General features: G+C 32.4%; 1 protein-coding gene across 1 annotated transcript in view; it reads right to left on the bottom strand.

Moving 5' to 3' along the window:
* Positions 1-14,351, bottom strand: part of BANK1 (B cell scaffold protein with ankyrin repeats 1) — a 267,758-nt gene that overhangs the window by 171,969 nt on the left and 81,438 nt on the right. The window contains exon 5 of the mRNA XM_039848882.1: positions 10,850-10,989. Coding sequence (XP_039704816.1) covers positions 10,850-10,989 — 140 coding nt within the window. The remainder of the gene's footprint in view (positions 1-10,849; positions 10,990-14,351) is intronic.

Genomic DNA, 14,351 nt, shown 5'->3' with positions numbered 1-14,351 from the left:
AAAAAATACATATATCTTTCAATATTCTAGCCCACCATTACTAGTTGAATCATTTCTATTTTCAATTTCATAAACATATACCAGTATTATGCTTGCATATAAATAAATAGTATAGAACACAAGAAATATGTGGGGAAAAAAAAACACATAAATAGCTACCAAAATAATACTACAAAAATTTCTCCCTAGAAGATATCCTAACTAGAAAACTCTTATTTAAGTAGTTATGCTATATTGATATTGGATAAAGTAGACATCAGAACAAAAAAATTACCAGAGAAAGAAAGGAACATTATATGATGATAAAAGAGTCATTCCACCAAGAAGATATAGTCATCTGAAACATGAAGAATAGTTATTTACATAGCAACACTCTTCGACATCTGATTTGCTTCTTTCTTAGTTCCATCATACACATTTTGGGTATGATGGAACTGAGAGACTGTCTTTTAAAAGGATTTTAGGCCAATTAAATATAAGCAGTTGTGAGATACTGCAGATATTTGGAAAGGTGTGAAAGGGTGTATGTTGTAGGTGTAAGATAAGTCTATACAATGAAACAGACACTAAGAGTTTAAGTAGTAATGACAACTTCCATTTGGGGCACTTATAATATGCTAGGTTTTATATAATTTATTTATAATTTTTATAACTCCTACAAGATAGATTTCTTAAATGCCCATTTTTATAGATGTGATAATTAAAATCCAAAATAAATCAGTAGTAGCCAAAAATCTCAGAGCTAATAAGTAGTAGTATAAGGATTTTAATTTATGCCTTCACATTCTAAATACATTACATTTAATAGTGCATTCTGGTCATGGAAGGAAGAATAAAATCTGAAGTACAATTTGAGAAAAGCATAAATTATGGTCCCATGGACACTGTAGTTTCAATCATCATATTCATGTTTGGGCATACGTGGAGGGAGAAGAGAGAAGGTAGCTTATTGCCAACTAGATCTGTTCCTTTCTTTTTTTAATCAGAAAACCAAAAGCTCTAAAGACGTCCCCTTTTGTCTTATTGGCTAAAACTGTGTCACAAGAGCTTCATGGGTGGTTAAAAATGTGAGAATTTGGTTTTCCCAGCTTCAATAGTAGAGACAGTCAAAGAAAAGAGGTTATTGTTGAGTCAAGAAAGTTGTAAATTGGCCACAGAATATTAAGGTAATTTAAAAAATCTGTTAGAGAAAACAGTAATAGAGTCTTGATTACCAAAAGAAACAATTTCAGTGATATAATCATAGGAAGGTTATGAATATTCACAATAGGAGACAAATTTATGAAATAGTTGTAGCATTTTACACTTTGCCTTCAGATTTCTAAAAGGAAAGTCAATAGCTGAGCTAAAAACATCTTGTTCTTTTTATTATAACAAATTGCTATGCTGGTTTAAGTTTCACTAGTAAAAAAAAGAAAAATCACTTCATTTGTTCCATTGTTCATAATGTGTACAGTGAAAATGAGCCAAAATAGCCATTTAAAAGGGAATTCAATAAATAATTTACATAACGTACCTTAAACAAAATTTCCTTCTTAAGTTTATGAATAAAATGACAGGTAAAAGAGCAAAGCAAATACTTTCTATGTTTATGTAAAGACTTTTTTTTAACTTTATGAGTCAAAGCAATTAATTTGAAAGAATAATCTAAAGAAGTGAATAGGACCGAGACAAAAAAGATATTTTCTTTTGTCAAATTAATTTTTCTGTTTTCAGTGAGTCAGTTCTTATAATTTCAACATGTCTCTTACTACACATGCAAAAATAAATATACTATAAAACAATGCAATTTAAGGCTTTCTTCATATTTATGTTATTGGTCAAGTAGTCATATAGTTGTTGAATCTCTTTAGATAACTTGAAAGTGAAATTTCTAACAAGAAGAAAATAACATTATAATTTATGTTTTGAGATTGAGAAACCTGTGTTGAAATGTCTTCTACAAGATTCATCAGCTATGAATCTTAATAACGTATAACTGACAAAATTGTTTAGGAGTTTAAATGAGTATATATGTAAAGACTCCAGTGAATATTAATTCCATTTTCTCTAAATACTATGATGTGAGCTCTCAGATATAACAACTGATTAAAATAATAACTGTGATTCAGAAAAGTGCACAAGTCCATCAATGAGGAGAGTTTGCTCCTCAAACTTGTTTTTGCATCAACAGAACAAAAAATTAGTTCATTTTTTCTTTAAATTCTTAAATTAAATAACACATATCTTTTAAGTTATTTAGAATGTAGGTTTTGCTATTGTAATACAGAGATACAAAATGCCAGTGGCTTAAACAAGATAGATATCTATTTCACTTTAACATAAAAACCTGGAATTAGGCATCCAGGGCAATGTGGTAGTTTTCTGATAAGGAGATTGGGGCTCTTTTTTTTTTTTTTTTTTTTTGCTGCTATATATCGTATTCATGGTCTTAGCTGGTTTATCTACCATTCCATTGTTAGCATTTCAGCCAGTAAAAGGAAAAAGTCAGTGAGGAGGAGAGCATGACTCTACCCTTCTTTCAACGACATGATCAGAAGTGTGCACATATCACTCCCACTGACATGCCATTGGCTGATAGTTAGTGATGTGGTTATGCCTAGCTGCAAGAGAGTCAGGAAGTACACTATCTACCTGGGTAGTCATATACTTAGGTAAGTTATATCGTGTAAGAAAGGAAAAAGAAATACTGAGGGTCAACTAGCAGTTTCTGACATCTCCATCAATCATGCAAAATGCATAAACATTATAATTTATGTAAAGTCAATCTGTTAAAAATTTTATTTTAAAAATACTCGGATTATTGATGAAAGCTCGATTGTGCTGAATTTTGCAACTTGACCCTCCTTACATAATGTCAAAAGGTCTCAAAACTTTAATTTGACCAAACTTCAACAGACTCATTAATGGAGATACTTAATGACAATACTGATGAAACAAACAAAATGCTAAAGTTTTTCTTCTAGGCATTAGATAGAGTAGTTATAAGAACCATGTCCTATCTCACCCTTACCTCCCTTTAGCAATTATTTTGTAACAATTTACTGTTAAATATATAATAAGAAAAGTTTTAAAACAAATACAGCTCTACCATAGTGTAAAAAATGACTTTCAAAAAGATTTCTCTAACCAATGCCATGATTTCCTATAAATTTTCTAGAATTATTCTTTTGGGTTGTTTCAGGCCCTAGTTTCTAAGCTAGACAAAAAAGATGTTTTCTCTTCATTTGATTTTTTTCCTTTGTTGTCCTTCCTTTGCCTTGTTCTGTCTACTTCAGTCAGAAGCAGCACTGCTTCGGTGAACTGTCCAATAACCTTCTCAAGAAGGTATGTGCCTGTGCTATCAAGAATTCAGTGGCTGTTGGAACAAGGGGCTCTGATAGGTGAGCCACTTGAGGTTGCATAACATTCTTTCACCCAACAAAATATATATGAACAGCTATATGTCTGGTAGTACACTCAGTTCTGAAGATGAAACAGGAAACCAGATAGATAATATTAACCTTGGAGTCTAATGAGAGGCAGACATTAATTTGAGAAATATCACACACATTGGTGTCAAATAAGAATGTGATCAGTGTTACAAAGAGATACATAGGGAGATGTGTTAGGCTTCACTGAGGAAGAGATGCTGAAATTAAAACTTGGAGGATGAAGTAAAATGAACTAGGTGAAGATGTTGAGGGGGAAGGGAGGACTGGAAAAGTGTTTCAGTTAGAGAGAGGAGCGTATATAAAGGCACCATCATAGAAATTAGGTACTAAAAGTTTAGGAACTACAATTAGGGTAGTGTGATTAGAATGCAGAGAGAGAAGGACAGGAGTGAGATTAAAATAGAGAAAAAGAGAGGAGACAATCTCCACAGGACCATATTGTTTATGTTAAAGATTCTTTAAAATCTATATAACAATTGCAATCTACTGAAGTGTTTGAGCAGGAGAATCACATGATGAGATCTTTCTTTTTAAAAGAACCTCTCAGACTATGGTCTTAAGTAGGTCCTATGCAAGAAACCCATGGTGGGGACCAGTTAGGAGGCTATCCCAGGAGTTTAGACAAGAGGAAAAGTGGTGGACGACAGTGTGTTGGAACTGGAGAGATGTGTAGAGAAGTGAATAATATTTAGTAAGTAAAATAGATATGGCTTAATGATGGATTGAATTTGTAGAGTGAGGGAGTAGAGGAGACTTTTATGTTTCTGGCTTTTAAACTGGATTGATAGTATTGCATATCCTGAGTTAGAAAGACTGGAGCTTAAAGAAAAAAAAAAACATTTGGAGTATATCTTATAAGCTAATGAGATAATCTGCAGAGGGAATACTTATCAAGTAGGGAAGAGAGTCTAAGAATTAAAACTTGGTAAATTCAAAACTTTATTTTCTAGAAAAGAGAGATTACAAAGGATATGGAGAAGGAAAGTCCAAGGATGTAGGAGGAAACCCAAGAAGACATGGCTTCGTGGGAATTAAGGAAAGAAAACGTATCAAGAAAGTGAGTTTGGTCAACGGTGTTAATTGCTGCTGAATATTCAGTTAAATTGAAGAAGAAAAATGTCTATTGGATTCATTGAGAGAGACTTGAGAATAATTGATATATATTTGTTTGTTTGTTGCTACTTAAGGTAATAAGGTCAATAAGGCTAAATGGCTGACCTCTGGTTCAGGGAACTCCCGTTGAATTTAGAAGTTGAATTTTCCTTCTCGAAGTCCATGTTATTTCATTTCCTTTGTCTTGATGCAGTTTACTGCAGAAGCATAATTCATAAATGCTAAACACAATTTAGAGTTCCCAAATTTATATCCACTCCATTTCTTTATCTTATTGTTGATACTATAACTGTTCTTTAAAAAGAGACCCAGAAGATTGCATAATTACTTTTGAAAAATGTAAACAAACATTTTTGCCACAATAATTTTTTTGGTCTTCTAATTTCCAAAGGGTTATTAATAATTTGAGGTTTGATCCTATAAGAGGCAGATTCTCTAATTTTCTCTAATTATCTTGTTATGGATAACAGCTATAGAAGGAACATTGTTAACTGTGTTTGATTTGTGCTTTGTTTTCTGGGTTATTTAAAAATGCTCATGTTTGAAGATCTCGATCCTCTAAATAACTAGCTAGTAAAAGCAGAAGCCAACCTTCTGCTGGGGCTGGTTACAGGCAGCACTCACACAAGCAAAGTGCCGTCCTCTGTAAAGGGCAGTTAGAATCAGCCCCAGATGACGAGAGGAGAGGCAAGGAGGATGTAAGAAGCAAGAGAGATGCTTTAGTTTGGGAGAAATAAAAAATAGAGGGAGAATTTATTGCCACTGAGTGAGCAGAAACTATAAGTTAAGAAGTCATTAATAAAATATATTTTTAACAGTAGTTAAACATAAGTTAAAACATATGGGGCCAATAACTATGAAAATGGATTGAGATGGCTTAGAAAATTAAGAATTACAAAGAAACAACAGTATGGTTATGTTAGTGGCTAAGTAACCACTCGGAAATATTTATTTTTCCCTATAACAATTGCTATATCTATTGTTAAAATTAACCAATTTATTTGTTTTTCTCTAAATGAACAGATGAGTGTACTAAGTGGTATGTTCCTGTTTGATTCAATGATTTGTAACTAAGGCGAATATAATCGTTAGGTGTGTACTACCTTAATCAGGTATCATTAGTCATTGCTTGACCATTACCATAGGTAGAGACATAGTACAAAGGAAATGTCACTTATTTTATCAATACAATACAAACTTCAGTAGGTATGCCTTCTTCTTATTGATCCCTTCTTACAGGAAGCACAAGCGATATGAAAAATGAATCCAGAAATAAATCTCCAAATTGTATTTTATTTGTCTGATGTTTCTCTACTCATTTCAAATCTTTCATCAGAAATATAAAACAAGTAATAAAATTCAAATTATTTCCTTCTTCTTTAGTGAGAGAATTAGTAAAAAGTGTGAATAAAAGTGAAATTATAGCTACATGGAGAGCCCAAATATATGCAAGTCAATCCTCTTTAATGGAGAGTGGCCATAATTTCCAGTTTAAGTATATTTTTTCTTGGCATAAAGTTATGGAATATTTGAGTTGGAAGTGACCTTGGAGATCATATACTCCAGCTTCTTCATTGTATACAAGAGGAAATTCCTTTACCACTAAGAAAACTGAGCTCTCATGAATTAAATGATTGGTGATTCAGTAAAAGAATCTAACTCCTGCACCTGCCCCATACGAGAACTTATTTCTCTATGTCATGCTGCCACTTGCCAGGAAAGGAAACGGAAATATAATATGCAGACTTTTGAATGAGATATAAGATCTTAGACATTTTTTAATAACAAACAAATTCTCAACATTCAAAAGAAAGGCAACACTGGAATCTGGAATTGTATGGTTGTTCAAAGTCAGTAATGATGTGTATTAACATATAGTTCATTGCTAAGGTGAACATGAAAAAAAGTTTATAGAACAAATTCTTCATTTTTCTAGTATCATGGACTTCTGAGAATGCCTCACTTTTAAAGCATCAGATTCATTTCTTCATTTTTATAAATAAATAAGTGCATTATGAATGTAGTTTCATTTCTCATCTTATTTATATACCCATACTATAGTTTTTCACTTATTTTTCAAATATCACTAGAAAAAGTAATTACTTGTGTTTTTTCCATTTTTAAAGCAATAAATATCAGTTGTGCCCCATCTATGAGAACAGACTGGGTATGCAAAGATGAGTCACTGTCCCTGCCTTTAAGGAGCTGGCATGGCGGATAGGAATAGTATAATGTGTTTTAAAAGAGTGAGGAGTCCTGATGGCCAGAACATAGGAATCATGGAGAGAGTTTCGAAGATATGGTAGGAACTGAGCTGGAAAAGATTTGTGACCCTGCAGCCTTGTGTGCCATTCAAAGGAGTTTGGACCTTATCTAGGGAGCCACTGAAAGTCTGTAGCAAAGGAGTGTCTTAAATAACACTGGCATTATGATGAAGAGATTAGTTGCATTTGTGCCTCTCAATAGAAGCTGATGAAAAGAAGAAGAAAGGCATCCACCAATTATTTGAGGGAGACAAGGACCTAAAAATACTTACTCAAAGATCTGGGAGTTCCCAGTATTTCTCAGTAGAAAGAATCTCCTGAAGATTCTTTAAGGAAGACAGCTGCTAGCACCTAACCTCTAATTTAATGGAGAAACAAACCTTTAAGAGAACTAGTCACAACTAGAGATTCTTCTTGATATGAGAGTTCTCTAAGCCTGTACCTTCTCTCACCCCAACTCCATCTGGCTTCATACTGTATTAAACATTCCCAAGTAGCAAATCAAAGATTGAATAATATACACAATTTAACAAAAATTTGAAATGTACCTAATATGAAGATGAAACTAAGATTCCAATAAGTATAAAGTAAAACATGCAACATGATAAATACATATGACACAAATATACCATTTTATCATTAAGAAATACAACTAATACAATTATTTCATATCATTTCAAAAACTCTTTTAACAAATAGGATCCTAATACTTTGATCAATAATTCTATGTTCTTTTAGCATTTCAAATTAATTTGGTTTTTACATTGTAGCTAGTTTTTCCTATACAAGTTAACTTTGTATTTGCCCCTAGACACTTTCGTAAATAGTATGAAAGTCTCAAAGGTTTTAATTATCTCAGTTAAATAGGAGTTACTAATATTTCTAACACTAGTACTTCATTCAATTCTAATTATCTTCTCAAATTGAGCTTTGGGTTTTTTTTTTTCTCTCATTGAATCTCTCTTGAATTCACTGTTTTAGGTGATGCTCTGGATTTTTATCTTTATGACACTCTGTTCTTGGATTTAGTATCTATTCAAAAAAGATAAAATGATTTTAGAAAGCAGTTAGATAATTAAGCTTAATGGTTTTGATAAAGTATTCTAAACCCTAATAGACATCATTAAAAATAAATAAAAGCAAATTTTCCATTATCATTTCTTTTCTCAAATTCAAGAATGGTTATTTTGCTATATGCCCAGCAGCTTTTTAATAATATAAAGTCTCTTATTACGAATTCTAAGATTACTGAAAAATAAAACACAGATTTATCATATTATTCCTTTCCTCAAATTCAGAGAATGTTCATGTTATTATCTACCCAGTAGCTTTTAAATGATTAGAGAGAGTATTTTATTACTAATTTTTAGTATTACTTAAGTCACATCTGCCATTAAAATTATAGGAAGACTCAGGACAGCCCTTACAATATGCCATTTCAGCTAACTAGGCTGGATATTAAAAAAATTGAAATCTGCTGACATATGTTCTAAAAAACACACAGTAACCATGATGAATACAATTACAATGTACATTGTTCTTTGAATAGAGATGTCCCCTGGACTACTTAAAAATATCCAAATTTCCCAATTAAACGATAGCACAGCAAGCACATGAAACAATTACCGTAATGCTCTATGCTGGAAAGAAAAGCCAACGTTTTTACACAATTTAAAAAATATATAATCTCTGTGGGAGCAAAGCCAAATGTCAAAAATATAATCTATGTGGGAGAAAATCCACGTGTGTGCAAGGAGAAGCAGTGTGGGCTGGGACACCTCTTCAGGGCCAAACACCCCTAAATCACATCAAAAGGAAATGCCCCACTGGTTTCTTCTTTCTTCTTTCAGACTCAAGGGTAGAGTCTGCCATTCATCATCTTAATGAATTCATAGTGGGGATAACATATGTGGTCCAAATCTCATGTCAAACCTGATCTAAGATTCAATGGAGTCTGACTGAATTGCAGCCTTTTTTTCTTTTAGGTGTGTGATAGCATAGCTCAGTCTGGTCTGAGATCTGCTTCAAAATTTGTTTGATCTAATCTCATAACACATCTAGGTCCCCTGATGATAGGAGCAAAATCTCTAGCCTGTCTCTCTTAAGATGTATATGTGAAACCTAATCTCTTAGTGTTTCTTCTTACACTGTGGTCTGTTGTCACCATGCTAGAATAATTCTACCTCTGATTACTCTCACCACAGGTTTGAAGTGGATCTTTCCTGATAGCAGAAGCTCAAATCGAGTTGTGACTGTCCAACATTTTTCCTTTCACTAGACCACCAGGGCTTGGTGGAGGGAAGACATCCTAAGACACACTCATAACCCTTACCTCTCATTTCTGACACCGAGGATGAAAATAAATAAGAGTATTTTCTAGTTATCTAAAAGCCAAGCAAAAAAGGTTTTATTCACTCAAAGCTACAGAAGAAATCATAACTTACATATTACAGCTTTCTGAAAAACTGTCCAAGAGTCATAAATTATATTTAATGTTCACTATATACAAAGGATTTTTTTCCTCCCTAAAGGCAAAACCAACACAAAAATGTGTTTTGGGGACTACTTTACTTCTATGCTGACTGTATATTAATAATGCAATGTATCATTTTTACTAATCTTTTTGTAGTGAATATATTTTTAAGTAAAAGAAATGGTAGACTTGCCACAAGAAAATAAATCTGTATTTCAGTATATTACTTTTTTGTTCTTGCTTACAATTACAAAATAGACATTTTGTCAAATGTCCACAGATTCTCTAGTTTGACAAATAGTATTTTACTCCCTGTCCTTCTCTAAGACATTTTTACCTTTTCCATTGTTCTAAAATATGTCACTCACAAAGCAGAACTCTAATAGAAAAATGTGTCACACAAAATAAATAACAAAACTTCCAATTCCGAACTAGCTTAAACACATAAGGCTTCATAAAAACCTGTCAACTTTACTATCATTGTTGCTTTTACTACAAGTTCTTATAGAATTTTTTGCGGTGCATTTGAAGATCACATTGTTCATTCAACTACCTCTTTTTTTGTCTCTACTCTCCCTACTCTCTCCCTCCCCCTTCCACACAAAATAAGCAATTAAGCAAGGTTATAATTCTCATTATCAAGTAGCTATAAAAAGAAATGACATTTATTTCACTCTGACAATTTGATGGAATAAGCACATAAAGAATAAAAGTTCCATATCAAGCAAGATTTCTCTCTAGTGAAAGTGGGTCAGGTAACAGATAAAATAAAATGCAGAAATTAAACTAATGGCATAATATTAATCAAAATGCAATTGTTATATTCTAAATCCATGAGGGCAGGACATTCACAGCATGTACATCCACTGGAAAATGTCCCAAACAAGGGCTCTTCAAGACCACAAATCCCTCACCACTTCATCATTGCTGAGTAATAGTTTGTCACACTCAGAAAGCAACCTGGGGCTTAAAAATGCCTCTGTATACTTCCCAGAAAATTTTAGCCTTCTAGATTTCCTAATAAACATCGTTAATTTAAAGCAAGAATTTTCACTATCAGATAACAGTAATAAATGAAACTAAGGAAAACATACACTGAGTTTGGACATTTCCACATGAAAAATAACAATTTCGAGATTAACATCACATGTTCTCTTTCTGGTGGTATTCTTGGTTTGTGTGATTCCTTAACCTCGATGCATCAAATGACCTGACTTTTATTTTGTATTGTCCAGAGCTGGATAAAGGGGAAATTAATTTCTCAAGACTTCTCTTTAATTCTTCCGTCTTTATCTGCTGTGTAACAGCTTTAAAATGAGCCTAGTAAAATAGCTATTTTGTAATGGGTAACCTGTCTTCCAGTGACATTATCTGGAATGTCTGACTTAAGCAAACTAATTCATCTGCATCTCTGTACTACAGAGTTCGGTTTCTTCCCTTCCTATTGATCAGTAATTCATTCTTATTCAACCAACATACAGGCTTTATATCAAGGCATGCATACATTCTTTTATTCAAAATTAGCTCTTTAGCGCATTATCAACTTCATGGAAAGATCCCCTTACCTGGCATACACCATCTCCTGGATCTGCCAATCCCAACAGGCATTTCATAGTCTTTTCTGTTGTATAGTATTTAATCTCAGTTGTGGCCTTAATGATGCCATCACAGTAGACATCGACATTGACAGAGCCAGCAGGAAAATCTTATGAAACACAAACAGGAGTTAGAAGCTGAGTATATAATGCATGTCTCACATTATTATATCTCTTAGAGAACTTGAAGAAGGTCATTAAGAATTTATAACAATTTTAGCAACTTCTACCACTTAAATGTTTTCTTTTTTATCCTTAGAAGTTAGAAACCACAAAATAGAATGCACAATTTTAGACTTGATAAAAAAAAAAACCTTACAAGATAAGAATACATAATAAAAATATGATGAAAGCAAAGCGTTAAGTCTTTTCTCCCTAACCACTAACTTCCTTTTTTATTAACCTTCCAGATTGGAAATGGAGATTTTGTTACAATAATCTATAATTATCTTTACATAATATTTTAGAATTTAGAATAGTGAAGTTGTTTATGAAAAAAATTATACATTCGTTATTATTCTTATGAAGAAAATTTCTGTAAATTATAGGCAATTTTATCAAAATCATGTTTGGAAAGAGAAAAAGTAGAGTTGACTCAAGTTATAGAACTTTTATTCAATTGATTATAATGAAAAACCCTTGGGAAGGCAAGATTCAATACCCTGCTATTTAAGTACTGGTTACACCACACATTTATCTAAAATCTTCTTGTGAGTAACCTGTTTAAAGTGACTGATATACTGCCTTGTGAATTCTGCTCTAACATACCAGCAGAGTTGGTCTACTAAGAATGTTGGGCTCTCCATGAAAGAAAAACAACAATTCAGTCATTTCAATAGGAAAGTCATTGTATTTTATTGTATCAAAAGTAAAGAAAATTTAGCTCTTTAAATTCATTTTCAAAATACACTTTAAAAACTTACTTTGTTACAGAAACATTTTCCAAATTCTCAAAGAGGATTGTCACCCAAACAACTGGAGTTTGGAATAAGCCTTTAAGAATAAGATCAAGAAGCCAGTTCTAACCTTAGCTGCCTAATGAAGCTTTGAATATTTAAACATTCTTAACGTTTAAGCATTAATTTTACTTTACCTCCTGAAGAGGTTAAAGGATCTTTTATAATATTACTTAGAGAAACTTAAAGCCAACAAAAGCAATCTTATACTTAATTGGATCAAGAAGCTGAAATTTCCTCTTACCACATCGACTGACCAGACACTTAATCTGTACTATAAAAAAAAAAAGGTAGAAAAGTTCTCTCTTCCCAAAGTAGATATCTATCTGATATCTGACAATGAAAGAGAAATTACAACAAAAAATTGAAAGTTGTAAGGTATGTCTCGTCAGCTACAGTTATGCACATATAGTAAAGGGGGTTCTGAAGTTACTACAGTAAAGTGAAATCAATTTCATGGATTTCATAAAGGTGATTTTGAAAGAGGATATTGTTTATCAGAAAAGAGATTAAGAGTTTTACAATGTGGTTTTAACTTTCCAAAAGAATTCAGGCGATGAATCATGAGAGATAAAAGGAGAGATTTGCTTGCTGTTTCTTCCATTGAGAACACTTAAAATGCTCTAATTCCTTTAGAGTCTAACATGAAAATAAGCTAATTTATTTCTGATATCTTGAGTCATTAGTCGATTCGAAACTTTGCCATTAGACCTATGGTTAATGACATTGACTTTGGAGTAATCTTCCAAAGAGAAGCCTTTTGGAGCACTGTCTTTGCTGTGTATATATATTGAATGTCAGTTATTAAAACCTAATTACTGTTTCCACCTGTATATCAAAGAGGACTGCTCATGGAGTCATCTGTTTGGGAATCCCTCCTTAATAACGTATTACTGAATAGCCTTTTTGTGAATGATAGCCGGTGCAGCTTGAGCATTTTAACTTTGGTCACTATAATGTCTACATTTTACAGCTCTTCAATAAAAATAAAATCAATTACTTTAAGGACTTGAATAGAAGAGGAAAAGTGAATTCTGACATTTATTATCTAAAGTAGGCAAGTCACATTTAACACTGGAAATACACACAAACATTGGTCAAAATCACCAAACCAAGCAAGGGTATTGAGTGTCAGCTATAAAGAAGAAAAAAAAGCTTACAATGGAAGAAAAAAAGCAGAACTCCTTGCCTACATCAGCCATAGATACACAACAAAACGCACTTACAGAGGAGCAATGGTAAAAAAAAAAAAGGTATTTGTTTCAAATCTGAAATTCTAGGCTCTTTGAGTGTCTTTCATCAACCTTCTCTATTTCCATGATTTAAAAGGTCTTTCCTTCCAGATGAGAGACAGACTGAAATAATTTGTGGGAAATATAATCCAAAGGTATTTCTGAACAGTCAGAATTATATTCTCTAATTCTATGAAAAAGATATTTCAAAAATCCATTAATTTAAGAGCTTTTTATTTTCTGTATTTTCATTGTCTGAGAAGCTGTGTCCCTTTCGCTCTTTACCACATGGTAAACCTAAAGTGAACCCACCTATTGTTTCCATGGGAACTGAAATTAACATAAATCTTTTTTGATTAGATCATTATTATTAAATAAATACCAGTAGTTCTGAAACGTTGGTCATGTCTAAAATCAATTTTGCATATGTTAAAATCATCTTCCTGAATTATGATATGTAGAAAAATTTCTTATTGTTATTGTTAAAAGCAGATTCAGTATAATATTTGGCACATCTTAAAGTATTTTGCATGCTCTTTTAATAAAATATAGTTATAATTTACATTGTTCTGAACACATTTTCCTAATTAATAAAGAGATTCTATATCTTGGTAGATTCATTTTACATTCCTTTCAACTTTTAATTGGTCATCCCCCTGCTGTGTAAAATATTTTTCCGGCTGAGCTGCAGGTACCAGAGGAATACTCACTTCCTTTTTAGTAAAAACTAGTTAATTTTTCTAGTTTAAAGCCTTCATGTGTATTTTTACAAGTTTTCTGTAAACTGGGACTATAGAAACTTTCAATTCCTTTAGCATAAAACAGTCTCTGTTGTAGAGAAACCTGTGGATGCCATCAGGAAGGTATAATTGTTAGAAAACAAAGTAATTATAAGTGTATCAATTTATTGAGCTGAAAGGAAAAGGGAGAATGCAAAATTAAAAGATATTTTCTCAAATTAAGAAAACAGGTTAAGAAAACAGGAAGTGTGTCAAAAGGGAAAGAAAAAGAGCATTTAGAAAAAGAGCATCTTAGGGTTTCTTCTCTGTTTGGTATAATTTTACTTTAATATAATTTTGTTTTTCTTTGAATTGTTACTAAGTTAGAAAAAAAACATACATTTTAAAAGAACATTAATATGACACAGAGTTTGGATGGTTGGAGAGAAATTTGAGAGTTCTTTATGAGAACTGTAAGGAGACCTCAGAGTATTTGATATGTGTCAATGTTGAGAGACTAAACACACACACAGATGCACAGACACGTACACACATGCATACACTT

The sequence above is a fragment of the Pteropus medius genome, unplaced genomic scaffold, assembly GCF_902729225.1.
Source record: "Pteropus medius unplaced genomic scaffold, Ma_sr-lr_union100, whole genome shotgun sequence".
NCBI lineage: Eukaryota > Metazoa > Chordata > Mammalia > Chiroptera > Pteropodidae > Pteropus > Pteropus medius.
This window is presented reverse-complemented; position numbering and strand designations above follow the sequence as displayed.